Source organism: Drosophila sulfurigaster, chromosome 3 (genome assembly GCF_023558435.1).
Source record: "Drosophila sulfurigaster albostrigata strain 15112-1811.04 chromosome 3, ASM2355843v2, whole genome shotgun sequence".
Lineage (NCBI taxonomy): Eukaryota > Metazoa > Arthropoda > Insecta > Diptera > Drosophilidae > Drosophila > Drosophila sulfurigaster.
The window spans coordinates 32683158-32710677 of NC_084883.1; the positions used below are offsets into that span (position 1 = coordinate 32683158).

The 27520-nt window shown below is 41.2% G+C and overlaps 5 protein-coding genes across 5 annotated transcripts; 4 read left to right on the forward strand and 1 right to left on the reverse strand.

The window, feature by feature from the left end:
* The first annotated feature begins 3 nt into the window (after positions 1-3).
* LOC133841246 (lipopolysaccharide-induced tumor necrosis factor-alpha factor homolog) lies at positions 4-737 on the forward strand. The gene is made up of 2 exons (XM_062273604.1): positions 4-388; positions 474-737. The coding sequence occupies exons 1-2, from the start codon at positions 33-35 to the stop codon at positions 577-579; spliced, it is 462 nt and encodes a 153-aa protein (XP_062129588.1). The 5' UTR covers positions 4-32; the 3' UTR covers positions 580-737.
* A 131-nt stretch (positions 738-868) lies between these two features.
* LOC133841245 (lipopolysaccharide-induced tumor necrosis factor-alpha factor homolog) lies at positions 869-1872 on the forward strand. The gene is made up of 3 exons (XM_062273603.1): positions 869-1385; positions 1443-1572; positions 1633-1872. Exons 1-3 carry the CDS (start codon positions 1160-1162, stop codon positions 1748-1750), a joined length of 474 nt encoding a protein of 157 aa, XP_062129587.1. The 5' UTR covers positions 869-1159; the 3' UTR covers positions 1751-1872.
* Positions 1873-2198: 326 nt separating this feature from the next.
* Positions 2199-3907, forward strand: LOC133841244 (transcription initiation factor TFIID subunit 7). The gene is made up of 2 exons (XM_062273602.1): positions 2199-2462; positions 2529-3907. Exons 1-2 carry the CDS (start codon positions 2376-2378, stop codon positions 3777-3779), a joined length of 1338 nt encoding a protein of 445 aa, XP_062129586.1. The 5' UTR covers positions 2199-2375; the 3' UTR covers positions 3780-3907.
* Positions 3908-4288: 381 nt separating this feature from the next.
* Positions 4289-5941, forward strand: LOC133842465 (RING1 and YY1-binding protein A). Its single transcript, XM_062275558.1, has 2 exons — positions 4289-4799; positions 5035-5941. Exons 1-2 carry the CDS (start codon positions 4661-4663, stop codon positions 5346-5348), a joined length of 453 nt encoding a protein of 150 aa, XP_062131542.1. The 5' UTR covers positions 4289-4660; the 3' UTR covers positions 5349-5941.
* Positions 5942-22195: 16254 nt separating this feature from the next.
* Positions 22196-26555, reverse strand: LOC133841700 (F-box/LRR-repeat protein 14). Its single transcript, XM_062274375.1, has one exon. The coding sequence runs from the start codon at positions 26109-26111 to the stop codon at positions 24495-24497; it is 1617 nt and encodes a 538-aa protein (XP_062130359.1). The 5' UTR covers positions 26112-26555; the 3' UTR covers positions 22196-24494.
* Between the last annotated feature and the right edge of the window lie 965 nt (positions 26556-27520).

Below are 27520 nucleotides of genomic sequence, written 5' to 3' on the forward strand. Positions count from 1 at the left end.
CGTCATATTGTCGCCTCAGTCATAGCCCGATAATGGAGCCCGTCTATCCAAAAGTACCGCTCGAGGAGCCCAAAACGCTGACCGGTCAAGTGCATGAGCAGCCGCAAGTCGAACAACAGCGCCTGTTGCCACCCACTTACGATCAGGCAACTGCGACGCCAGCGCAGACCTCGGGACCGGGAGTGACAGCGACTGGAACTGCGATTCCAGCGGTGACCACTGGACCATCGACCACACAGCACACGGTGATTGTGGTGCCTGGCTCGGCGTATGGACCCGAACCGCAGGATGTCCAGTGTCCTTATTGTCACAACTATACACGCACTCGGGTCTCGTATCGTCCGAATTCACGCACACATCTTATTGCGCTGCTGCTCTGCCTGTTTCAGTGAGTAATCAATCGGCTCGCTGGCCTGATAAATGCTGATAAGTAAGAACTACAACTACAACTGCTTTTACGATAACTGCTTTAGGCTGTGGTGCTGCGTCTGCTTGCCGTACTGCATTTCCAGCTGCATGAACACCAATCACTATTGCGGCATGTGCGACCAATACTTGGGCACCTATTTGCGCAAGTAAATCCCAGCGAACGGAAGTGACCAGAGAAGAAGAAGAAGAAGAAGCAAAGAGATAGATACAAAAGTGCTGCTAATTACACACATACACACATACATACACCTGTTTTGTATACCTAAGATAAATCGTTCAAATACATTGTTTAGTTAGTTTTATCTGAATTTCGTGTTCTCCAACCAACTGAAGATTGCCAAAGTTGTGCAGTTAGCTTTTAAGCTCACTCTCTCGCTCTCACACGGATCAGGGCAGAGCTCATTTTGCTTATTGGCAGCACAACTCGACTTTAGTCGCGTGTTGAAAGCGCAGCGAGGCAGACGGCGAAGTGAAGTTGCGCAAAGAGCGAACAGATCGGCAAGTAAACGTGTGCAGAGAGAGAACAGTGGAGAGAGCGAACGTGTATAGAGAGAGAGCAAACAGTCGAAAGAGAGAGCTGGTCTATTAAGCCATCGCTGCAGCTTGACATACCTGCAAATTAGCAAAGCAAACAAAGCTCTTTTTTTTATTTAGTGGCTGTGATTCACTCTTGTTGAAGTTACTGCTGAACTTCGTACCGAAGACAAACAGTTCCAAGCCAGAGTCGGACATGGATCAAAAGCGTGCCATGCTTTATCCACAAGTGGATTTCAACACACCACCAAGCGCACCATTGGCGACGCCAGCCGTTGGTCCCATTGAGGCGCCGCCATCATACGATGTGGCAACTACAGCGCAACCAGCTCCAGTGATTGTTGTGAATGCTCAGCCACTGCCCCAACAACAACAACATCAGCAGCAACCACAACAACTGGAGCCCACAATTGTGCCAGCAGGTAAATTGCGATATGAGCAAATTGCAATGGAATGTGGCTGACTCTCTATCTTTATAGCTCCCTCCAATTTGGGTCCCAATCCCTGTCGGGTGCTGTGCCCAGCTTGTGGCGTCCAGAAAACAACGCGCATGACGCACACAGCCAATGCACGCACTCACCTGGCTGCTGCTCTAATCTGCCTCGTGGGGTAAGCTCTATACAATATAGTATAGAAATCTATTTCTAACTTTTGCGTTAATTATTTTAGCTGGTGTGTCTGTGCCTGCTTTGTTCCCTATTGCATGAACAGCTGCCGCACAGGCAACCATTATTGCCGCAAGTGCAACACTTTTCTGGGCGTCTACAATCCGAAAGGCGTCAAATGATGGCGATTACGAGAGATGCGCACGATTAAAATATAAGATTAGATAAGCTATACTTAGACTGGCCACATCAGCTGATTATTGTTTTAACTATTTGTAATTAAATATGTATACACAAACACACACATACCCGCTGCCATAACAGCTTCCATGTGAAGAAACGAACAAGTTGTGGTGGCTTGGCGCTCTCTGCTGTTGGCGGCCTTAAGCTCCATTTGTAGTATATTGCGTAGGCGCAATGCGGCAGCTTTACTGTGGGGCTATTAACTAAAACCATTCACGGTAGAAGTGCGATGAAGCACATAACACACATCATAATACACAAACATTATTAAACATAAAAAAAAATTTAAAAAAAAAAACGATCACAATTACACTTCCATTTTTTCTCGCGCGCACTTTGATTTGGTAATTGGCGTTGCCAGACGCGGAAAATTATGTTTTGGCAACACTTGCCAGTGTTCCAATTGGACTATTGCGATAGTCACGGAATTGTTAGTGTGAATACATTGTGGTGTTTTTGACAATTCAATTTGCTGCCACACTGCTTAGTCTTGGTGTAATTCCGGATGAGTGTTTATATTTGTTAATGTTTCGTAAATAGTTTATACAAATTAATAAGTGCAGTATGTTTGAAAAGAAGAAACAGGCTGAGCACAAGCCCAGAGACGATGGCATTGAGCTGGAGAATCAGTTTATTATGCGGTTTCCTAAGGTGCGCCAAAATGCTTTGTTTACATTCTAGAAATGTCTCAATTTTGATCTGGTCTCTTTCTATTAGCATCTTGCGAATGCTGTGCATGAATCAATACAAGCTGGCACTGTTAAGGATCGATTGAGCATACAGCTGGATCAGGATCTGCGCTATGGTGAAGTGCGTCTGGATGACCAATTGCTGTATGCCAAAATCGTGGACTTGCCAACAGTGATGGAGAGCTACAAGACAATTGACAACAAAAGTTTCTACAAGTCAGCGGATATTTGCCAGCTGCTAATCTGCAAGGAGGAGCCCGAGGATGAGACGGAGAAGGAATCACCTAACAAGAACAAGAAGAAGGATCCCAATAAGGTGGACAAGAAGTATTTGTGGCCACACGGTATAACGCCGCCTTGCAAGAACGTGAGAAAGCGGCGCTTCCGCAAGACATTGAAAAAGAAGAACGTAGAGACGCCGGAAATCGAGAAGGAAGTGAAGCATCTTCTGCGCATCGACAACGAAGCTGTGCGCGTCGATTACGAGATCATCAACGAGGAGGACAAACCAAGTGATGAGCTGGATCAGTCCGATATTAAGGTGTACAACGAGGCAGACGAAGATATGCAAGATGACACGATGCATGCCAGCGACAAGACGGTTAATGAGAGTGCTTCGCAACGTGACATCAATGTCGAGTCAGATGACGAAGAGACGAGCAACTTTGATACCCATCGTGCTCCCAATATGGGCGTGGCGGCGCATGACATTTTCGGCGAGGAAGTGTCCACAACGGATGATGAAGATGAACCCACAATGCCGGGCAACGAGTCGCGCCAGCAGCGTCACGAACTCGAGGAGTCTTCTCGTCTTTCTGCCGACGATTCGCGTATGTCAGATTTCTTTGGAGCCAGCGGCAGCGGCGGTGCCGGCGCCAACAGCAGCGTCAAGATCGAGGACAACGAGTTCAACAAGTCCATGTTTGGAAGGGAGGGTAGCAGCCCCAAGCTGAGTGCAGCTGGCTCTAGTTCTAATCTTGCTGCACCGAGTGGTTTCTATGATAGCCAAATGAGCAAGCGCGAAGAGTTCGAAAATCTTGATTTCATGGATGAACCTCAACCGCAATACACACAGCAACAAATACACGAGAAGATTAATCAGCTTACCCGACAAATTGCCGATCTGAAGGCGCAGCAATCGCAGAAATCCACCGAGATTGCTTCTATACAGAATAACACATTGAAGCAGAGGATGCAGGAGACGCTTGACAATCTGTATACTCAGGTCATTGAGCGTGAACTGGAGCTGAAGGACTTCGAGACAATGCTTGAGCAATAAAATTTTATTTGAAGCATTTTTATTAGTTAAGAGAATTTAAAGTTAAGTACAACTTCATGAAACATTTTTGATGACAAATATTAAAATTTATTATCAAAACATATATTATTCTAAATTAATTAATTGAGCGTAAAAAACAACCCAATTTTTTTTATTTCTTACTTTTTTTTTTTAAAGCTAATTAATATATACCATAAAACGACAAAATTGGATACATATGTTTGTACTTTGGAATAAATGTAGGATATCTTTTTTTAGATAGTAATTACTTTTATTTACAGAGCATAGTACGCATTACTCTAAATAGCATGGTCATAAAAAAATAGAATACAATTGTTAATTACAAAAGTAACAACATATTTCATAAAATACCAAAAGTGCATTGGCAAAGTATGTGCATATACCAGCTCATTTGCTGCGATTTATCTCAAATACACGATGATTTGCTTATCGATGTTCCAAACCGACGATGTATCGATAGGTTGGACGGTAGTTCAGCAACATTTTGTGTTTATTCTCGCGTCACATACGGCAACTCCGCAACAATTTTCTATTTGGCCAGAAGAAATTGCAGAGGTTTTTCATACGAAAAACGCAGTTATATATTGCCAAAAACACATTAATGGATTGCTAACAAGGTGCCAGAGTGAACATATCGTGTGAGCGAGGACGCTGCAGTGACCGTTTGCGAGCATATCTCCAACAAGAGCAGCCACAACAACAGTAGCAAGCAAGCAGTCGCAGCAGTAACAACAACAACAACAACATCCAATACAATTGCAAAAACAACACACACAAAAAAGGAAAAACGAAGAGAAACAGAGAAATAAAAGTCGGCCAGCTGCATTTGACATCATTTAGGGGCAGCGGCGCTATTTATTATGGACAAGAAATCATCGCCCGTACGACGACAAAAGCGCCAAGCGAAAGTAATCGAGGAGAACTTCTGGGACTGCAGCGTCTGCACGTACAGGAACTCGGCGGAGGCGTTCAAGTGTCGCATGTGTGACGTGAGGAAAGGTGAGTGACCTCGATTGCACGGCAACTGCGACAGCGAAGCCAGCTGAGATGCCAGCGTCACATTTGAATTGCGATGAAGGACAGACGCAAATGGGTCGTCGCTGAGTAATTTGCAAATACTCAATTGCTCATTGTCGATGTATTCACTATCACACACACACTCAACACACTCTTATTGTACTCATTAGTTATGCACGTTACTCATATATTGCTTTTTGTGTCTTTTCGGTGGCAGGCACTTCCACGCGTAAGCCACGCCTCAACTCGGCGCTAGTCGCTCAGCAGGCGGCCACATTGCCGGGCGCCAGTGGCAATATGCCCAACGGCAAACCGGCGTCGAGTTCGCGACATGGCAGCGGGCACGACAGACAACGGCACAAACGTTATCCAGCCCGCTTGAAGAACGTGGATCGGTCCACGGCGCAAACACGTGAGGTGACCGTCAATTCGGTTACCGTCTTTATCACAGAATATAAGGCCAAGCCGGTGAGCAGTCGACGCGAATCCAGCGAACAGAGTTTCAGCGAGAGCAACGACAGCAGGAGTTAGGCTTAATCGTCCCTCTCATCACTCTCTATCTAATTTATATATATAAGCAAAAGGGCAATTTGTGTTCCCATTTTTATTTTGTTTGTTCTCTATATGCTCGAGATATAGATGATCTTTTACCCCTTCGCCTTTCCTCTCAACATTGCCCACTACCTTTCCTCCCCCCTCTATATACGAAATCCAATGTCGTCTAAGTGTACAACTAAAAATTGTAAATTCTAATAATAGGCCTAAGTACAATTGTAAATCTATAGCCTGTTCTTAAGTTAGCAAGTATTAAGCGATCTTCATGTTCAAATTATTCCCAAAAAAAAAAGAAAAGAAAACACACTGAAGCAGCTGCCACAGCATCAATGAGGCAAATAGCAAAATCAAAAACAAAGAATTCTTCCAAAATTGTACAGCAAACAAAACACACTGAAGATTTGCACCGCTTTTGTAGCTGATAACTGCATTTAAATGGCGCTGTGGTCTGCTAAAAAGAAAAACAAAAAAACGAAAAACAAAAAGCAAAACAAATTCTCATAACAATTTCGAATGTGAAGTCGACTACTTTGTACATATTATATTTTCAAAAAAAAGAAAAAACAAAATGGAAAAAAACGCTGATGATAAGAAATGAAAAACTGTCTCGTATTGTAATATTTGATTCCTAATTTATTGAATTGTAAGCGCAGCGTATTCGTACGCATACATAAACATTAATGTTATACAAGTCTATTGTTTTGATAAGTGTCAAATTAAAGTGTAATTTGAGTTAGTACAAGCAAGAAAAAAAAATGTTCAATGTTCACATCACGCCCATTGAATGGGCAGACTTATTGACGCCTCTCTCTCTCTCTCTGTCTTTGTTTATGCAACTTGCGGCTTGCAACAGATCAAATAACCAAGTTCAAGAATTTATTTCTTAACTTCTTTCCCTACTAGCCCCATTAAATGGTTTTCTTTATTAGTATATTTAATTATTCGAAATTATAAATTTTTTTGTATTGTATTATACTTGTTAATGTATTTTAATTTACTAACTTGAGTTGCCTAGTTAATTGCTGCATGACAACGAACCTAACGAAATATGGCGCACGCATGTGAATAATAAACATAGAAAATTTGCTAATTTAATTAATTTTGTATACACAAAGACTGATTAAGCAAAAATATCACAAGAACCCAATATATAGACGACATATATCTCTATAACGATAGCCCACAACAAACACACACGTTTATTCAGTTGGTTTCTGTTTTTTGCCATAGGAGAGTAAACTACAATAACAATAGCAACAAGAACAACAACAACAACAACAATTTTTGTACTTTACAGCAACAATTTATAGCGTAAAATGATTAGATGAATCAAAACCGATTTTGATACAGTTTTTAGTAACGAATTAAGTAGATATGCATGTAATTTACAAAGGATTCCTTCTCACACACACACACACACACACATTGCTAAGCCCTGCAGTCAGTAAGTTGCTAAAAAGCTTTCACACACACACACACACTCACACTCGAATAGAAATAAAAGCTCATTCAAAACTGCCGGACTGAGTAAGATATTAAAAAAACAATAAATGAATAAATAATTACAAACACCAATCAAGCAACCAACAACAATACAACTTCCAACAAAATAGTAAAAATATAATAACAACAGTAAATGGCAGCTTACAATTTTTTAATAAGTATTTAAAGTTCATAGTTTACATACTTAGCAAACAATATACAAAAAAAAAAAGAAAAAACGAATAAATGAATTATAGCAAACAAATAAAAACAAAAGAATTGTAACAAGATTAATTAAAAGCACACACACAACAATTTAAAAAAACCAAAAATAAACATTTCAAATTGTGTAAAGCATAAAGTTTTAAATAAATTTCAAAAACTAAACTCAAACCAAAAAAGAAAGAAAAGAAAAGAAAAGAACGTGTGACTTTAAAGCAGCCTCCAAATTGAACCCCCCAACTTGCCTCCCCCTTTATCTCTCTGTCTGTGTGTGTGTGTGTGTGTGTGTGCATCATCTGTATCTGGTTCTAGCCTGGCACAGTTGTGCCACATCGCCAGCGCCATCTCTAGCTACGCCTTTGGCAGCTGCCTCAACTTTCGCACGCTTCGCAAATAAATTACAAATTGTTTCGTTCCAGCAGCGCGACGCTGCCTCCGCCTCTGCCTCTGCTGCATTGCTACTACTTACACACTGTGCTCTTGTGCCACACCCCACAGCATAGTCCACACTCCAGACCCCCCCTCCACCTCCAACAACCCCACTACACTTGCTTGCTGCCCCAACAATTCGTTTCAGTCGACGCTGACATTCGAAAATTTCGTTCGCTTTTCTCTAAAATGTTAAAATTCACAAGTCCTCCTCTCGCTCTCTCTCTGTATGTGTGTGTGTGTGTGTGTGTGTGTCTCGCTCTGTCCGCTCGTCTGTCTATCCCTGACTTGCCTCAGGGGATGAGATGTGTAGTGTGTGTGTGTGTGTGTGTGTTCTTTTGGGGGGTTGCGTTCTATGTGTGTGTGTATGTGTGTGTGTGTGTTTGCCTCGAGTCTCGAGTCGAGTCGAGTCCTGGTGCCGGCTAGCACAGAGAACTTGCGTTATCAGCGACGCTCGGTGCGCTTATCTTTTTCATGTACGTTGTACGTTGTACGTTCTATTCGTTCGCTTCGTCGTTGCCTCGTTCATTTGTGCGTCCTTCGCTTGCCCCCTCCTTCCCCTTCCCCCTCGCTGCTCTGCCTCCTTTTGCCTTCTTATCCGTTTGTTTGTCCGTGCTTCCGACTCGTCTGTGCGACCGTCCGCACATCCTGCTCCACCCTAACTGCTGTTCCCTCCCTCCCTTACCTCCCTTCTCTGGGCTGCCTTTGTTACACTTGCCGCTCCCCATGTGCGTGTGTGTGTGTAGTTGTTCCTCCTGTATTTGTATTTGTGTCGTAGTCAGCAACAAAAATGTGCAGCATTTGGAAAATGTGTTAGAGCAACTCCGTTTTTGGGATGCCTGCTGACTGGTCTAAAGTTGTACATGACGCATACGCCGCATTGGCCGCCACACTATAGGAAATTTGACCACTTTCTCTGGCCAAAATTAATATCTCAAGAACGGAGCAAGATAATTCAAATCGGTTTTTTGCATTAGGTTAAGACAACCATTATCTATTGAAATAAAAAAAAAAACGGGTGTGGCACCGCCCCCTTTTTTTTTTAATTTAAGCAATTTTGCGAAAATGTTTAAAATACTATTTTAATATACAAGAAATGTTTCTATAATAATTATTTTATATATTTTGTAACATTAGTGGGCGTGGCACGCCGTAATTTAACAAAAAATTACAAAAAAAAAAAATTTCATGCAATTTGTTGATTGATATTTTTTCATTGTTTTTTGTGGTAAAATTGCTTTTTCCTACTTATATCACATACTACATATAAGAGTTAACAAAAAAAATCAATTTTGTGTTTTTTTTTTCTCGACTTTAATTTTCATTTAACCTAAAACTCTAAATTTTTGCAGTTAGATTACCTTCTAAAAATTAAAATTTAAGGGTTTTGTGATTATTTGTGATCTTTTTAACTACTCTCATTTGAACAAGAATGAAATACTCTACAACATAGAAAACATTTCATCGAAGCAATCTGGTGCAGTCACTTTTCGCAGCTTTCGAAAAATGAGACTCCATCAAAAATATCCATTTTTTAGGTTATTAACAATTTTAATCTATTCAGGGGACAACACGAATTTTTTACACATTTGACAAGCACAAACACATAATACAAACCACTGTGGATACAACTCATTTCAAAAATTTGAACAATGTGCTTTAATTTTTAATTATTGACAATTGGAAAATTGCAAGAAAAATGCAATATGCAAAAACACGTGAACTGCCATTCACACAGCTGTGTTTATCAGCTGATATTTCTTGAGTGGCGCCATCTATCGAAAATTCTGGTATGCAACATTGATGAATGATCTATTGTGAACACATTGCACCTAAAATTAGTTCAATCTGCCAACTTTAAAAAAATGACTTTTGGCCAGAGAAAGTGGTCAAATTTCCTATAGTGCGCCAGCGCGATCGTCAACACACACACACACACACACATACTGGACAACACAAAAGCCTTTAGTTGGCTTGAGAGGCAATCTCATCCCAATGTAATCCCAGCAAGTAACTTGAGCGCTTTATGGCACGTGTACGAAGGCAAAACGATACGAGTATCGAGTGAATGTGTGTGTTGCTGTGTGTGTTGGTGTGTGTGTGGCAGCCACTTCGTCCGCTTTAAAGCTCTGCCGCTTCGCACTTTAAGCTCAGCCAAGAGTTTTAAAGTTTTGCGCGTTTTCGGCATTATCCGTTTTAATTACATTAAAAGTTTTTGGCATTAAATAAATTGAAGCCGAATGCCGCACTCTCTCTGAACTTATGTCACTTTGATCCCAGTTACAGCGCGTAACTTTTGCTGTTCATGCGAGCAACGAGGAGAAGACAATGGTAGCCAGGACATTCACAATGGATAGGGGGAACGGGGGGGAGAAGGATGAGCCACCTTTTTATCCCCTATCTGCAGACAGTTGCTGCTCAGTGAGTCGCGTGTAATCAAGTTTAGTGTTTAAGGCTTTAAATTGAAATTCCAGCATTATAGAGCTCGGAATGCCAGGACTTCAGTTGCCACTACTATATTTTTTGGGGGTTGAGTTTAGCTATGCTCGGCAAACACACAAAAAAAGGGTTGAGCACATTTCAAAGATGCCTGCCGCCAGCTTGCTGCCTGCCTGCCAGCCTGCCTGCCTTATCTAATGTTGCACGGCGCGTTGGCTGCAACAATTTTGCAATCAGTCAGCGCCACTCACGGATCATAAATCAATTATGCAAAAGGGCTGGCAGAGGTGGTGCAGAGGGCGTTAGAGGAGAGGGGAGAGGGGGAGGAAAAATGTCATGAATAGCGCACGCTAATTAAATCATTATCGATGCCACATATTGCAGCTGCAACACGAAGAAAGAAGTGTTGTCGCCAATCAATCCGACCCGTTGGATGTTGCCCCAAACACTGGCGTCGCTGCTGCTGCTGGCGTCGCAGTCGCAGTCAGCGTCATTGTATTTATTTCTCATGTTCAAATCAAATTCCCGCGTGTGCAATTTTTCATTTGCCCTCAAAATGAAAAGGAAGTGGAAAAATGTGTTAAGGTGCGTGCGATAGTATGTGTGTGTGTGCCTCTGTGTGTGTGTGTTTCTGGGGGTTGCAAGGCTGCCATTCCGCTTCCGGCGTGCTGTCCTTGCGCTGACACGAGGTCCCCAGTCCCAGTCTCAGGTAATGTCTGTAAATGTCGCTCAGTCTCGCTGTCTCCGTCTTCTCTTTAAAGCAAGCTGCACAATCACAAGCTGGCTTTAAAGAGCTGGCTGCACTCCGAAAATTGGCAAAGAAGACACGCATGCCGTCGTCGAAGCCGACAGGTACCAAGAAACATGCCGCATGAGGCATGCTGCCAGTGCTCTGTGTGCTGTATCTCCTTGCACGAACGCCCACACACACACACACACACACACATGCACAGACACACACACAACTTGCGCTCTAAACAAAACAAAATGCGTTGGGGAGGCAAAGCGAAGAAGGCAAAGGCAAACGCAAAGGCAGCTGGCGTCGACGACAGCAAAAGCAACGTCATTTTTGTTGCTGCTGCCTGTAAGGACTAGAAGTGAGAGAGGGCAAAAAGAGAGAGAGCGGAAGAGGGAGAGGGAGGGGCGCGTGGGCAGCGGGGCAAACACGACACCAAGTGTACAATAGCTTTAAGCTTAAACTCTCACACACATAGAGACAGACACAAAGTTGCACACACACACACATACAGTCACACTTATGCTGAGCGTATATTTTAAAATACAGGGTCACAGTCAGAGAATTGAGAAAACGCTTCGTGGTTGTTGTTGCTGCCGGCAGCCAAGCGACTGAAGCGAAGAGACCTTCAACTCAAGACTCGAGACGAAAGCTTTGTGAAGAATTCTACACAGCAGAAGAATTCTTCACAACAAAACGAAACGCCCTGTACATCGGGAAAATTCACGGACGAACGTTATATGTCCAAGTCCAAGAAAGAAAAATACTTGCCATGCGACAACATAGCCCAGCAGCGACCAGGGCTGCACAAACCTCTTTCGAACAAATTTCATTGCGATGCCAATATTTTGAGTGTGTGAAGCTTTAGATTGAAATCAAGCGAATACTTGTCCAGTTTTTCAGTTGTTGTTTCATAAATTATTATTAGATCAGATACGGGTCAGGGCAAGAGTGGGGAGATGGAGGGGAGGGGAGGGGAACAGTTATCGTAACAGTTTCAGCTAAATATAGCTGGACTTTTGAGACGCTGGCACAGTTTCAAATTCCGATGAACACAACATACAACATACGTCAACTTTCTTATCACGCAAAACAAAACTTAAATGATATTTTAGTTTGTTCAGCTGACAAGCTGATAAGAAGTGCCAATGCACTGAAAATATTAGGCGATGGAAAATCATAGACAAATGCCAAAAACAATGTCACACTTAACTCAAAAAAAAGATTGTGCATAATTATATACTGATTTATTGTTGATCTTATAATGATATTTATTACAAAATAAACTTAAATAATAATTGTATTAAAAATACTTTGATTTTATGAAATGTTAACGCAAAATCATTTAAATCTCACCTTTTTATATTATAGTTTAAAATTTATTTAAGATTTACAAGTTTTAATTTAGCCTTTCAATTAACATAAATTATAAATTTGCATTCAAATTAATAATAAAAATGAGAAATTATAACTACGTTAATGCTGTTATTACTTTAATATTAAATTTAATTAATATATTTTCAATATGATCTAATTATTTAATATCAATCATAGTTCCCTTTAAAATATAAATGCTGTTTTTATATAAAACTAAAATTTATTTAATATATTGATTTTCTTAATAGTTTTAATATTTTTATTTTATTTTGAAGTAAACTTATCTACGTATGAAAAATAAAAGAAATCTTTAGCTACATAATATATCTGAAATTTGTTTTTAGCTATATTTAGCATTGAGTAAAATGTAAATTAAAAAAGTAAATTAAATATTATTTTTATTGTTATGGATCTTTAACTTTTAAGAGCAAAATAAATAAATAAATATACAGACTACAAATTTTTCAAAGTACGAACTTAATGTGGTAAACTTAAGATGTTAAAAATTGCCTAAATTTAATAGTATTTTTAGAGTAAAGATTGTAAATTCTCTAACATTCGTTTAAAGTACAAATTGACGTTGAATTAAAAAAGCTATTCTTGTTTTTTGGCCAGTGTAATTCACAAGATATAATTGTAGTTTTTTTTATGGGTATTACCAATTCTCTATTTCTAGGGAAAACCACAAGAAGCAATACCAAACAAAAAAACCAAAAAATAGAGAGAACCATATGGGTTGCAGGTCGCAGTTGCGACTCATTTCTAAGCTGTCGCCAGTTGCCATGACGCAGCCCTGGCAACCCAGGCAGAGCAAGGCAAGGCAATGGCAAAGGCAAGGCAAGGCGACCAGGCAGCCAGCCAGCCAGCCAGCCAGCTTCAGCTCCAGCTACAGCTACACAGCAATGGCTACGACGACGACGACGTCGACGACGGCGACGACGAGCTGGAGCTCGGGCAGCTTGGCGGGCAGCGTTGCGGGGCTGGCAGCGCCCATTTGAGGGAGCCATCAGGCAGCGCATTTGTTGGCACAGCGCACAGCGTTTGACATTTCCCGATACTTGCTGGGGCGGCGCGCCAGCAAGTGCAGAGAAATCATGCGGCCAAAAACAAGATAAAAGAATCGGTTACTTTATGGCGCGTTCGCCACCAAAATGTTTCAAGTTTTGCCTCGCATGCCCGAACGCAACACGAAACTTGAAACTTGATGGCACGAAGCGCCCGAACAGTTGTTGGATTTGTCGATGGGCAATGCGACGTGCCAAGCAATTGTCTACTTGATGGCGCGACGCTGGCTGTGCCCCCCACCCCTGCGTCGCCGTCGTCGTCGCCATCGCCATCGACATCGTCGTCGTCGTTGTTGCTTGCTAGTGGTGGGTAGTCGTTGGCGTTGGCAGCGGAGTGGCGAAGCGAAGGGGGGGCCCAGCAATTCGGCCTCTCTCTCTCTCTTTGCTCTCTGGCTCTCACACTCTCTCGCGCTCTCTGTCGATGCGTGTGTGTGTGTGTGCGCTGAATGTGGCTGAGAGCGCTGAATGTCGTATTTTCAAATACAACGGACTTTTGTTTGGCGCAGCCAATTTCCAACTGGGATCGCAACGTGTGCGAACTGCAGCAACAATTGCAAATGCGCCAGCTAACAAAAAAAACCTACAAAAATCAACAACATTTAAATGCACTCACACTCACACACATACATACAATATATATTAATGTCATTGCTGATAAGGAAAAAAGTATTGCCTACTTTGTAGCGCTTAAAGCTGGTGCTGCGATAATCAAAGCGTTGCAATTATCTATGCGCTGTATTGCGTATGCCATTTATTCGCACACACACACACACACACATACAGGCATACACGCATACACATGCATATGCATATGCAGACGCACGCATGCAACTTGCATTTGCATGCATAACCAGAAACAGCAGCATTTCCCTTGACCCCCCGTCGATGCGCCGCCTTTCATGTTGCACATTTCATGCATTTCCTTTGTGCTGCCAACTTATCAAGCTTCCTGTCCGGCAACCCGAACCCGCACCCACATCCCCATTTCCACGCCCACAGTCAACCACACGCCCCTCAACCACTGACCAACAACAAAAGCAACAACAACAACAACAACAACAATGAGAACAACAACTACAGCATTAAGCATATACAATAATATATTTCCCATTTGGCCCAATGTACAATATATATGACATGATTCTGCATTTTTGCAGCACGCACATAATTTTTCTGATTATTTTCGGTTTTGTTGCAATACAATTTTTCCTCTTTTTTCTTTTTTTTTTTTAATACTCTATAGAATGAGCTCAACTGCAAGTCAATTGTTTGTTTATGCTGCTGACAAAATAATTCTATTTATTTATGCATAACTGGATTTCATTATGGCATTTCTAAGAATTAAATCGGGGATACTCCAGAAACATGTTTTGTATGCTGAGTTATTAGTTATTATTAAAGAATATTAAACTGCTTTCATATTCCGGATATGTCGTAAGAGAAATTTCAAAAACGATTTCGAAGCAAGTTTCATAAATATTTATTGCTTTCACTATGCAATATTTTGGCTTTTGATTTCATAACATTCAAAAATTGTTTTTATAGCTAAAAGATATTTAATATATAAGGCAGCTGAAATTGTTTTTAGAACTAGAAAGTGTTGAATAAATTTAAGCGACAGGTTGCGGTATTTAAAAGAGAAATTTAAAGGAAATAAAGTTAAAAATTTATACAAGATTATGTTAGAAAAAGAATTTGAAATAATGGTAAATCATAAACCATTTAAGAACCGTCCTTGAAATTTACTGAAAATTGAAATGAAATTGAGAAGAAGAAATGACAAGAAAGGAACTTTAAATAAATAAATGTATATTTTTGTTGAACTTTTAAATATAATAAATAAATAAATAATATACTAAAAGTTAACTTAAAATGAAGTGCAATGGCAACTTAACTTTAATTCAAGAAAATATAAATAGAGCTGCGCTAAAATAAAATAGATTTTATTATTTTTGGTGCCTGCACAATAAAACCATATGTAATTTGGTATCTAGAGTAGTTAAGCTATCGGATTTGGGCGCATGATTAGTTGGACGCATATGAGTTTATCAAATGCAACGTTGCAACGCCATTTTGTGGGCAAAACGGAAGTGGAGGCCATGTTGCAACGTTGCGCTGCGGTCGAGAGAGCATTTTATATAATTTATTTATTTATTTATGCATTTTTCGCATTTATTGCGCAAATGTTTTGCTGCACTCGGGGCGTGGCGTTGGCGGCTTATATCCAGCATTGCAATTAGGTTGCTTTGCAATTGCTACGCCAAAAAAAAAAACAGAAAAACGAGTCTGGCAGACATGAGATCCTAAGGCCATGTTGTTGATCGGGCAGGTGGCTGACGCTGACGTTGAAGCTGACACAGAAAACCAGACGAACGACAGCAACAGCAGCAGCAGCAGCAGCAACAGCAACAGGCAGTGTGGCAGCAACAACAATGTGCAACAACAACAAGATGTGGCACTTGACATGCATATTGCAAAGGTCTTTCCCAGGTTTTTGTGCCTTGTGTGTTTCTGTTGTGGCTAACAAATAGCAGAGCGAGAGTGAGAGAGAGAGAGAGAGAGAGAGAGAGAGAGAGAGAGAGAGACAGAGAGAGAAAGACCTTCGGCTTGGGAACCCGCCAAAATGCAAATGACGAGCTCAAAAAGAGAACTTTTCACGAAGCCTTTGATGTGCACCGCACCAACAGCAAAGACCCAAGAACACCACCCGCTATATAGTCATACTATATGTATATAGTATGTTAGTCCAGCATATGCTTGCCAAGCACGCAATGGCTAAAAATAATCGATAGTGTTGTTGTTGCTGTTGTTGTTGCTGCCGCTCAAAGTTGAAGTTGATGTTGAAGTTGCGCGTCTTGAAACGTTTTCAAGCCAAGCTGTCAACTGTTAAGCTAATGTCCAAGGAGACAACTGCTCTTGAGGGGCAAGGATGCGGCAAGCGGAAGTCGTTGACGCATCAAATGGCGACAATAAGCACTTCCGCCACATGCACAAAAGGATGCCCAGCACGAAGCACGAAGCACGAAGTCCTCCAGAAGCGTTGCAAAACTTTCGATTTTGTCCCCCTTCCCCAAAAAAAACAAGAAGAAAAAAATGTGAAAGAAATGTTAAAAAGGCAAAGCACAAAAATTGAAGTTCTAATCAAACAGCGCACGTTCTTTGGCAGCAAGAAGCAGCAGAATAAAAAGCAGCAGCAGCAACAACAAGAACAATGTCACATGTCGAGACCCCGTGAGTGCTGTGAGTTTTGCTGTGAGCTGTATTGTTGCCCCCCTGCAAAGGGGTCGGCAATCAAAACGTGTAGAATTCAAAGCCAGACGGCCCCAAGGAAGCTGACAATTGACGAAGCTTTAAAGCACACACAAAAATATACACAAACACATACATACTACATACACTTACACACACATACACACACAGTCAGCCACAAGCTCAGGTAAAGTAGAATAATACGTAGGGAGCTTGACGATAAACCCTTATCTATGGCTGGGCTTTTGGAATGTGGATTCTCTGTTGTTGTTGCTGCTGCTGCTGGCAACTTCTCATATTCCACCAGCAAATTGTTGTTGTTGTTGGCTCCTCTGCTTTGGCCGATCGTCGTCTGCTCTTTGTGCATTCTTTCAGTTTGCTTTGCGCTCGCATTCGCTTGGCTGCGCGACCTGTGGCGAGCACCAGCAGAAGTGTAGACTCGAGGAGTGCGAAGTGGAGAGTGGAGAGTTGAGAGTGTGTAAGGGGAAGTCTCTCCGGTCTCCGGTCTCTGGTCTCCAACGAGCCATGCAGTCATCCGAGTTGTTGTTGTTGTCGCCGTCTCTGTCGCTGTTGTTGTCGCTGAATTGAATTCAAGCAACGGTGATTCATCGAAATTAAAAATAAGTATTGTATCTGTATCTCAGCAGCGCTTGTGTTTCGCATTGTTCTCATCACACTCGAACTTGCTGCTGTTGTTGTTGTTGTTATTGCTTACTTTACTTTAGTTAGAATGCTCGCATTTCCTGAGCTCTCAACTCAACTTGACTCGCATTAGATGCGACGCTTTGACCCTGAAGCATAGATACAGAGCGAGCGAGCGAGAGAGACGCTGCTCTCGCTCTATCTCTGTCTTTGTGTAAAACTATTTGGTGGCATTTCTGCAACTGATTAAACTGTTTAATCAACAAAAAACACAATCATCAGTCGTACTTCCAGGAAAACGTACTCTATCACATTTCCCGACCCAAGAGAACCCAAGCGAATTCCGACAAACTTAAATTCAAGGGTTTCCCATCAATTAGAATACAACGGATAATATTACTTCACTACTTGTTGAAAACAAAGAATTTCAACCATAAATTAAGTGGAAATATTTACATAATAATCCAAATAATCAGTTCAACGTCAGATTGTCTTTACAAATACTCGCATTAATTGCCGGAAACACAAGAATCTGAATGTTTCTAGGCTTGAGAAACAGTTTAATAATAATCCAAATAGTCAGCTCAACTTGAGAAAGTTTTTATGCTCGATGCAGGAAACAAATCGAATCATCAAAGGCGAAGGCTAAAAAGTAGTCAAGTACTCTAGTCATTAACTCTTTTGCACTGTATTGTATATAGACAATAATATATTAAACATAGTCATAGTCATAGTCATTGATTAAGTGTCCCTAATCAATAAAGTTTTAGCAGCTCCAGTTTATGATGAATAGAAAAGAATGTGAATTGCACATAATAATAAATAATCAAAATAATTTGGAACACATAACAAAAGTGTTTCAAAACTCATAGGCAAGGAAAGTTAAATCACTTCAACAAATAATAAAAATGTTTATAAAAAAATCGTTCTATAAAAAGTTGTATTAAGGATTATTAAAAAAACACAGTATTTCCATAAAAAGTAACATAACATAAAAATTTTTTAGTTCGATGAAAGCAACAATAAATTACCTCATAAATGCAATTTATTTATATTTAGTAAAAAAAAAATTTATTAAAATAATTCGTTAAAAATTAACAAAAATTGTTTATCTAAATGCCATTCCTTTAGGAAAATGGGGTCAGAACAATATAGAACTTTTCACATAAATAGATAACATTTTAAGAAAACTATATTGATTTTTCAATACAACAAAAAAAATCTACAAATTTTAATGAAAAGTTATAGAGAAAAAAAATATTAAAAAACTTCAATTTAAATATGTAATCTAACTTTTAATATTCATATCCTAAATCATCAACTTCAATAGCAATAAATTTTATTTTGTAGAGAAAGTGTTTCACATTCGAAATCAATTGTCCTCAATAGTTGTCAATTTCCTGTCTTTATGTTATTCTCATATTATTTGCTCAGTGTAGGCGCATTTTATTTCGAGATATAAGAACTATAGATACATATACATAGGTATGTCTGCTCTGGCAGCGGAAACTATTTGTAATCTGTGAGCAATTTGGACACCTGTTTCAATATTGCAGCTAAGAAATCTTGACATTTCTCTCGCTGATCCTTGTTGCTGCTGCAAGGGGGAAAAGTTTTGCATTGTGTATGTGCAACATCCGGTCGCAGGGGCAGGTAACAGGAACGGAGCGCAACGCAGCGTTCTTTGACACTGACAAGGATGCGGATGAGGACAAGGATGAGGATGAGGACAAGGATGCCGAGCACTGCTTCGCCTTGGTGCTTCGCTGTGATAATCTTGCCGCGGTGGTGCTTTATCAAATTCTGGTCACCTTGGGCGGCATTTACAAAATGTGTATCCACAGCACGCACACACACACAGCAACACACACACAGCAACAAAGCATCGCACACATAGAAATGTTCGAAAAAGGCATATAGGGGACCGCTTTGGATTAAAATTTTCTTCTTTCGCTTGCTTTTTTACGTTGAATGCATTTCTCTGCGCCTGCGACAGGGAAATGGGAATGGGAATGAGAATGAGAATAGGAATGGGACTTGGACGGGCACAGGCGGTGGATAAGGAGAAAGGTAGAGGCAGTCGTAGAGGAAGGGGGAAAGGGAAAGAGAAAGAACGAGTACGAGAACGGGGCACAAGGGACAGAGGCATTTATTTTCGGCATTTGAAGTTGGTCCTTTGAAAACGGGGGTTCAAATTCAAAGCGCTAGACCGAACGCAAGCCGTACGTGCGAAGGGTTGTTCCTCGTGTTGTGTGTGTGTGTGTATCTGTGTGTACGTATGTGTCTGTGTGTGTGTGTGTGTGTGTGTGGCAAGGAACACATTTGGATGCCAGACTGCGTCTCAGTTTCGACTACTCCCTGTGTGACATTATGCGCCGACATCAACGTCGCAACGTCGCAACGACGCAAAGTGTAAGCAGCGAATCGATTTTGGAATTCGTCTCATGCGAATGTGTGGAAAATGCTGATAAATGGAGGCACACAGTCTGGACAAGGACCACGACCAGAAGCAGGACTAGGAACCACAAAACAGGACTTTGCTTAGCACTCCACTGCCATTGCCATGCTAATGAGTCTTGCCTCCTTTGCTGCAGCAAATGCGAAATGCAACTGCAACTGCAGCTTCGAAGTGCAACTCACACCTATTGACCGATAAGAGAAAGAGCGAGAGCGTGTCGTTTATTGGATTCTTTTGCCATCTAGTCCATCTAGAGTGTGTGTGTGTTGGTGGGTTTATGTTTACCCACTTTGACGCTCACTGATAAGATAACGAAAGCCGCTTTTATGTCCCCCAGTCGTGACTCGACCAAACTTCGACTACTCAATGCTTCGATACTTCTCCTTTTGTCGAGCGAGTTTTCACTAAATTCAAAATTCATAGAATGCAAATGTTGGTTAAACAACATTTTGGCCACTGCACCGAGTGCGAGTGTTGCAAGTAGCAAGTAGCAAGCGGCAAGACCACACAGTCAGAGCCAGAGTCAGAGTCAGAGTTGTTGTTTTGTACCCTCGTTGTTGTTGTTGTGTGTGTTTTTGCTGAATGCGCTTCGAGGGGGTTTCCATGGCTTTGAGTCGGGTTTTTTTTTTTGCTGTTGATAGCTCGTAGCTCAGGTTGAGCCGCTGCTGTTGACTTGAATTGTAACCGAAACTAGATCGAAACAAATCGTAAACACTGCGACTTTATGTTACTGCGGGCTTTTCCCGCTCTAAGCTTTGGCTGCCAGCATTTCGAAAAAGGGTTTTGTTTTTCTTTTTCGTTTTTCGTTTTTCATTATTTTTATATTTTTGTGGCAGGCACTTGTATTATGTTTTGTTTATTGTGTGTTGTCGTTGTTCATGTTTTAACATTAATCTGCCAAAAACAAATGCTTTATTCCAAAGTTCGACTAGCTCACAACATACTCTGAACACCATCAGATAGTAAGCACAGCAGTAATTAAATCTAAATAGACATACTATATAGAAACGTATACCTTGTTCGTTTAATGCTTAAACTGTTTAGATATATGTTATACTTCTTATTTATATCAAAATTGTGCAACCATTTTAAATAATTAGGCAACTTTTATGGATCTAAATCCATAGCTCCATAGCTTCTTGATACTAATGTTCTTATTGTTGCTTTTCCTATTGATAATATTTATAATATACATATGTACATTTATAGTATTGTTATTATATTTATTGAAACATATATAAACTGTGCTTAAAATGTGGTATCAAATAGGTGAAATACGAAGAAATTAAAGAAAAAAGAACAAAACATCCGATTCAAGTCCTAAGAAGTTTTGAATATAAGATTATACTACATGCAATTAAATTAAATTTTAAGCTACAATTTTTAATGAATATAAAACAGATAATGAAATAAAGTATAGTATGCAGAATAGATACATACATACATACAAACATACATATATACTTTAGGTTACACACTTAATCACTTTAAGTTATTAATTCTAGTACACAAAATGTAATTTAAAACTGTTCTAAATCAATAAAATGTTGAATAACCGAATAAACACATTATTACAATGATATTGTCCCTCTACAATTTTTTGTATTATTTCTATACACTCTTAGCTTATATGCAGTTAGCTTGAGCTTTATCTAGCTTTAAAGCTTGACTTGGAAAGCTGCTTAAAGCTGTTTGGTATTCAAGCAGTGGCCAGACCTGCAATTGATTGCACAGTATTAAGGCAAAATTTCCAATTGGGTGGCTTTTACATACGCACATAGATACATATATGTACATATGTATGTATAGATATGAGTTTGTATTTGTGTATAATCATGTAGAGCCCATACTCACACATAAACACACACACACAGACGCAGAGAGAGAGACGCTTAAGCACGTATACGCACATTTAATGCAAATTTAAGCAGTTAGCAAGCAAGTAAAACCGTTATGTGTATCTATGTGTGTGTATGTAATATGTAGATGAGTATATACAACTGTGCGTGTGCGTGTGTGTGTTGCTGCTGATACATAATGCAGGGCAATATAAATAATTGCAATACATATATAAATTGCAGCCAAGTGCGTGTGTGTGCGTATGTGTTTGTGTGTGCGTTGCATAACCGCATTTGCCGTTTACATATGCTGCCTATACATATATATATATATAATATGTGTGTGTGTGTATGCATATGCTTATGTAGTAAATAAATGCATCGATGCCTGCTGCCGCTGCCGCTGCCCTCTGTCTCTGTCTCTGCCAGTGGCGTGTTGCAGCAGCACATTGCAATTGCATTAGTGTGGCGCCCTTTTGTTCATTACACGCACAATGCTTGCATAAAATAAATTTACAGCAAAATACTCGAATGCATTTGTTAAATGAGACAAGCAGCGATGCATGCAGAGGAGAAGAAGAAGCAGCAGCAGCAGCTGCAGAGTGTGTGGGAGTTGGAGTGGGAGACGGAGACGGAGAGAGGGAAGCTGAGGTGGATTTCAACCTATGGCCACCTTGTTCCTGCTTTCGCATTCCTTTGCATCTCCTGCTGCTGCTAATTGCAGATGCGAAGAACACATACAGCGACTGCACTGCGGGAGAAAGGGGAGAGAGGGAGATGGCACTATGCGCCCTGCACATCCGCAGCGTGAGCATGAGCGTGTGCGTGTGTGTATTGTCATCCCCCTCTAACACCCCCCTGGAGATACAAAGAACAAGTTTTTGGCATTTTAATTTTTACATATTGAATTTTATTTCTCATGTTTCGAATGTGTGTTTTGTCTGTCTGTGTGTTTGTTTATTTATTCGCCTGAATCTACAACAGAAATATCAATAATCAAATGATATCAACTTAATCCTAAACTTTTGTATACTATATATGTATACTCATCGCGTTCTCAAATAAACTTTACAGTTCAACACATACATACATACGTATATAAAGAGAGAGTCATATGACATTTGCTGTATTTTATTTTGTTTTATTTTATTTGTAGTTTTTCTGTCATATCAAATAAGGCATATAAATATTGCGATCCAAATAATCAGTAATAAGAATAAGTATAAGGAATTAACAAAACTGACAGATATCGGGTCTTTAGCTAAATGGAACAGATCTGAAAACTAGACTTAATTATAGTTACTATACATATACATTGTATAACATATTGTTTTATATCGTACGTTTTTCTTTTTGTTGTTTTTGTCTTTGCTTAGTTAAAAATAAAATTACGTAATTCTTGTTTTTATCATTTAATTTTTTCTTGTTTATACATATATTTTATATCACAATAGAAAAAAGAATTAATTCGCATATTCTTTTCAATCGTTTAAGTTTTTTTGTGTTTTCTTTTTTTTTAAATTTTTTCGTTTTGTTAAGTTCTTACTTATAAATTAAACAATAAAAAATGTACAGAATTTTCATTAACGTTTTCCTTTTGTTTCTTTTTTTTTTGCTAATAAACAAAGTTGTTTTTGTTTTTAGTTTTAAGTTATTTGACTAATTGATGTTTGACCAAGTTAAAAACTAAAGCTTAAATGTAGATTTATTAATTTTCGTTAAGTGTCTACTATTAACATGTTTTGTTTTGTTTCGTTTTTTGTATTTTATTTTAATCATCAACTAAATTAAACGGCATAACTAACGACGCTGCACTAAACAAATGCGAAACAAACGAAAAACAAAAACACAAAATAAAGTTCAGCACAAAGAATCTCGTTGGGCCAAATACGTATAAAAAAAAAATAAAGTATTTCTAACAAAAGGCAGAGACAGAGAGCGCCAACAAAGAGCAAACTTTTTTTTCTGTAGTAGACTTTGTCGTTGTTGCTGTTGTTGTAGTGGTTGTAGTTGTTGTCGTTGCCGTTGCGGGCAAGCTTAAAGCGCTGTCGGCGTCGGCGTCGCTGCTGGCGTCGCAGTTGCCGCCATTGCTGCGACTGCGTTCGTTCTCTTGTTGTTGCTGTTGCGATGGAGGACGCTGGCTTTTGTTGTTGCTTGCTGCTGTTGTTTCTGTTGTTGCCGAAGCGTGAATTAAAATAAACTATTTAAATTTATTTGCATCTGTTTAACTGCGGCCTGCATTACACACACGCACATATGCACGCAGCATTTGTATGTGTGTGTTTGCTAGCATCGTGTGTGTGCTTTACGCTTTACTCCCCACTCTCTCGACGCTTATCGCGCGTCTCCATCGCCATGCACTTTGTTGCCGCCGTCGGCCATAGCTGCAGCCGTGTATGTTTTTTTGTTTTTCTCGTTTCCATTTTATTTTTTTCGTCGCTGCGCTGCGCTGCGTGCGTGTAAGCTGACGCGCCTTCCCCTCCCCCCACAGCACACACACAACAAGAGTGCGCCGCTGCCAGCCCCCTTAGGAACCTGCGGCAACGCAGACGAGACTTGCAGAGCGCGAGCTTCAGCTCCATGAGAGCGTCGACTTCGCTGCCAACGTCGCTGTCGCAGTCACTGTACGTATGTATGACTGTGTATGTGTGTGTTTTGTTCATTGTTTGCTTTTTGTTGTTGGCGTTTGTTGTTTTCTACCTCTCCCACTCTCTCGCTCTCTGCCTGACTGCCCTCTCTCTGGCTCTGTCTCTGTCGCTGGCGTTTCAGTTTCTGTTTCTGTTTCTACTCGATTCGTACGAAAAACAACAAAAAAATTGAGTACAGCGTGTGGTATGGCAAACGAAAGCTATGAGTTTTCAGTGTATCTTGTTTTTTTTTTCCTTAGTTTTGTGTTCACGAGTCAGCGAGTGTGAGTGTGTGTGTGTGTGCGAGCGAGTTTGCTGGTGTGTGTAATTACGTGCCTTGCCTTCACATCTGAGACATGCAACACGCAGGTAGACGACGAAGGAAGACAAAGTCAAAGAAGATGCGCCGCTGAAGTCACCAAAGTCACACGCATACGCACACGCACACTCACACACACCCATGCAACACAGTCGCTGGCTAGTCCTGCTGCGGCTGCTTCCTCTTCCTTAACTTCTCCGCCTCGGCAGCAGCACAAGCGTTGCAATCGTGGTGAACGCATCATCTGACCAGCCACAGTCCCAGATTGAGCTTCTGCAGCTTGGGCAGCTTCATGATGATGTCGATGCCCTTCGAGCTCAGCTGTGTGCAGCCATAGAGATCGATGGTCTTCAGATTCGTCAGATCCTCTGCCAAAGTTTGCAGTCCCTTGTCGGTAATCCGGCTGCATTGTCCGATGTTAAGGTTCTCCAGTTCATGCAGCGACTTGGCGATCTTCAGCATGCCCTGATCCGTGATCTGGCACTGATTCAGACTCAGCGAACGTAGGCGATACAGTCCCTGGGCAATGTGTGTTAATGCCTGATCACTGATCTTGTCGCAGAAGCTGACGTCGAGGGAATTGATCCCACTGCCGCCTTCGGTGAGATAGGCCATGCCGATGTCGGAGATGTTGTCGCAGGAGCGCAGATTGAGCTGTTCCAGCTTGGGCATGCGTGCCAGATGTTTCAGTCCGCTGTCCGTCACCGAGACGCAGAAGCTCAGATTGATGGACTTTAGTGAGGTCAGACCCTGTGCTATGTGCCCCAATGCCTCGTCGCTCAGCCGCTGGCAATCCTGCAACCCCAAGTATTCCAGCTGCAGATTACCCTCGGCGGTCTCGCGACTAAAGCCAGCCAGGTGACCAATACCCTGATCACTGATGTGCCAGCAGGAACGCAGATTCAGGTGCCGCAACTTCTTCAGTCCCCACGCAATGAGGAGCAATCCTGTGTTGGTGATGTTGCAACAGCCGCCCAACTCAAGGGTTTCCAGGTTCTTGAGGTGCTGCGCAATCCGACCGAGACTTGTGTCCGTGATCTGTTTGCAGAGCGACAAATCGAGCGTCTTCAGATTGGGCAAATCCACGCTGAACGCATGTCCGAGATTCATGTCGGCCACATTGAAGCAACCGCTGAGATTAAGCGATGTCAACGCCGGCACTCCCAACACCAAATCCTTGAGGGAGCGACGTAACGAGAGGATCTGCACCTTCTTGATGCCGCGACGCACGAGGCAATTGAAGAGACTGGGACTGGAGCGTTTCAGATGCAACTTAGCCTCGACACCCTTCCACACGCTCTTCGCATAGGCGGCATCGCGCCACGCACTGCACACCTGTGCGGCACGCCCCAAATCCCGCACCGGCAGATGCTCGAAGATCTGTTCGAGGAGCTCCGGGAACAGATTGCTGATGTGGGTGCCCTCGATGGGTGGCGGACTCTCTGGCGAGGCGGCTCTGTGCTGATGATGATGATGATGATGGTGATGATGCTGTGCATGTGCAGCGGCTGCTGCTGCTGCCGCGGCGGCTGCGGCGGCGGCGGCAGCGTGTTGCAAGTAGAGTGCGGGTGGCAGCGTCTGCAGCTGGGGACGATGATGGAGGGCGTAGGGCGTGAAGCGCAGCAGGTGGTGGGCGTTGCGTGTCAGGCCGGGCAGCTCAGTCTGTTGATATAGTTCGTCCATGTTCCAGGCGGCCGCTGAGCCAGCTGGCATGCCACCAGCTGGGGCGCCACCGCCGCCGCTGCCACCGGAGTTGCCACCGCCACCGCCTCCATGATAGTTGGTGAGGGCGGCGGCTGTTTGCAGCGATATTGTCGTCTGATGGTGGAAGGGCAGCAGCTCTGTGTTGGTGGCCATTCTAAGTGGCAGCAGTTGCTCAATCTTGCAACGAGTTGCCTTCGCTTCTACTACTACTTCTTTTTGTTTTGTTTTTTATTTTTTGTTTTTAGTTGTTGTTGCTTCGTTTTACTGCTTTTATTATTATTTGCTTTTATTGTTATGTTCACTTTATGTGCGTCGCATTGCTCGCATTGATCTCTGCTTCGTTGCACAGGACTAGACTGGACACTTGGACACTCGAGTCCACGACGGTTGCGTTACACTGATAATATTCAAACACAAAAACACACGCACACACTCAATACGGTTGCGGATTCGAATTTCTTTAGCTACGCTTATAAGTCCAATGTATCTCAATAATAATTCACTAGGCGAGCGTTTTCAACGAGGCGAGTTAAACCGGACCACGACGTCAGAGATCCGCAGCAACGTCCGAACGGTTCGATGGCGAGAAACAGAATGAGCTGCAGAGCGACAAAGCGACAAATTAAATGAGCGCCATACACCACCGCACACACACACACACACGCACACAAATGTACACTCTCTCTCGCTTACACACACACGCACACGCTTAGATAACCACGGCAGCTGAATTCAGCAATGGCAGCCAGGTAGACGCACTCACACGCTCTCTCGCTCTCTTCGTCTCTCTCTTGCTTTTGGCAATGGCGTGCTCTCTCAATTGGTCTGGGGCGTTGAGTCAACTTTGGCTTGTTTCCCGTCAGATTTTAGCGTGACTTTGAGAGGCTGCTAAGATTATGAGGAATTTCATAAGAAAAATAAAACTAATAAATAAACTATTGCCTAATATATTACAGATTTTTATAAAATAGCTTCAAGGCAATAAAAGAATGCTGAATGTTTATTTGCTATTTAAGTAAGTTGTTTACTGCTGCGTTTAATGTACGCAACCCTTAAAGCTTTAGCCTTATTCTAAAACCCTTTGCTGTCTTGTGATGAAGACAACTTATAGGATCTTTGCCACATATGGAATTAAGGGTTTTCTTTTAACTTAAAGTTCTTTTTATTTTAATAAATTTAGAGTTATGCAAAAAAACATTCTTTGTAATAAAACATTGAAGAAATATTTAAAGATATTTTTATTTGAATAAATATATGGCTATATAAAGTAAAAAGAATAATAAGACAAAATATTCAGAGTTTTTGAGATTGAAAAATACGTTAAACTATACGTATTTTTTAACATAGAAATAATATGAATTTCTATGTCTTATAATAACATCAGTAATTATTTGAAGTACCAGCTAATCGGATTAAATTATTTTTAATGCCATTCTATAATAAATATGAAATAATAATTCTCTTGATAGAGTTGAATGATTTTGCAGCCAGCATTCTAGTAAAATTAGATATTCCCCCTTTAATTTTAATTAATAAATTAAATAGAATCATATTTAGTTGAT

Bases quoted from the DNA above. Each gene is read 5' to 3' on its own strand.
- LOC133841246 (XM_062273604.1), top strand. From the start codon at position 33: ATGGAGCCCGTCTATCCAAAAGTACCGCTCGAGGAGCCCAAAACGCTG. The intron at 389-473 runs GTGAGTAATCAA...TAACTGCTTTAG, and splicing joins CTGCTGCTCTGCCTGTTTCA to GCTGTGGTGCTGCGTCTGCT.
- LOC133841245 (XM_062273603.1), top strand. From the start codon at position 1,160: ATGGATCAAAAGCGTGCCATGCTTTATCCACAAGTGGATTTCAACACA. The intron at 1,386-1,442 runs GTAAATTGCGAT...CTATCTTTATAG, and splicing joins GCCCACAATTGTGCCAGCAG to CTCCCTCCAATTTGGGTCCC. The intron at 1,573-1,632 runs GTAAGCTCTATA...TAATTATTTTAG, and splicing joins GCTCTAATCTGCCTCGTGGG to CTGGTGTGTCTGTGCCTGCT.
- LOC133841244 (XM_062273602.1), top strand. From the start codon at position 2,376: ATGTTTGAAAAGAAGAAACAGGCTGAGCACAAGCCCAGAGACGATGGC. The intron at 2,463-2,528 runs GTGCGCCAAAAT...TCTTTCTATTAG, and splicing joins TTATTATGCGGTTTCCTAAG to CATCTTGCGAATGCTGTGCA.
- LOC133842465 (XM_062275558.1), top strand. From the start codon at position 4,661: ATGGACAAGAAATCATCGCCCGTACGACGACAAAAGCGCCAAGCGAAA. The intron at 4,800-5,034 runs GTGAGTGACCTC...TTTCGGTGGCAG, and splicing joins CATGTGTGACGTGAGGAAAG to GCACTTCCACGCGTAAGCCA.
- LOC133841700 (XM_062274375.1), bottom strand. From the start codon at position 26,111: ATGGCCACCAACACAGAGCTGCTGCCCTTCCACCATCAGACGACAATA.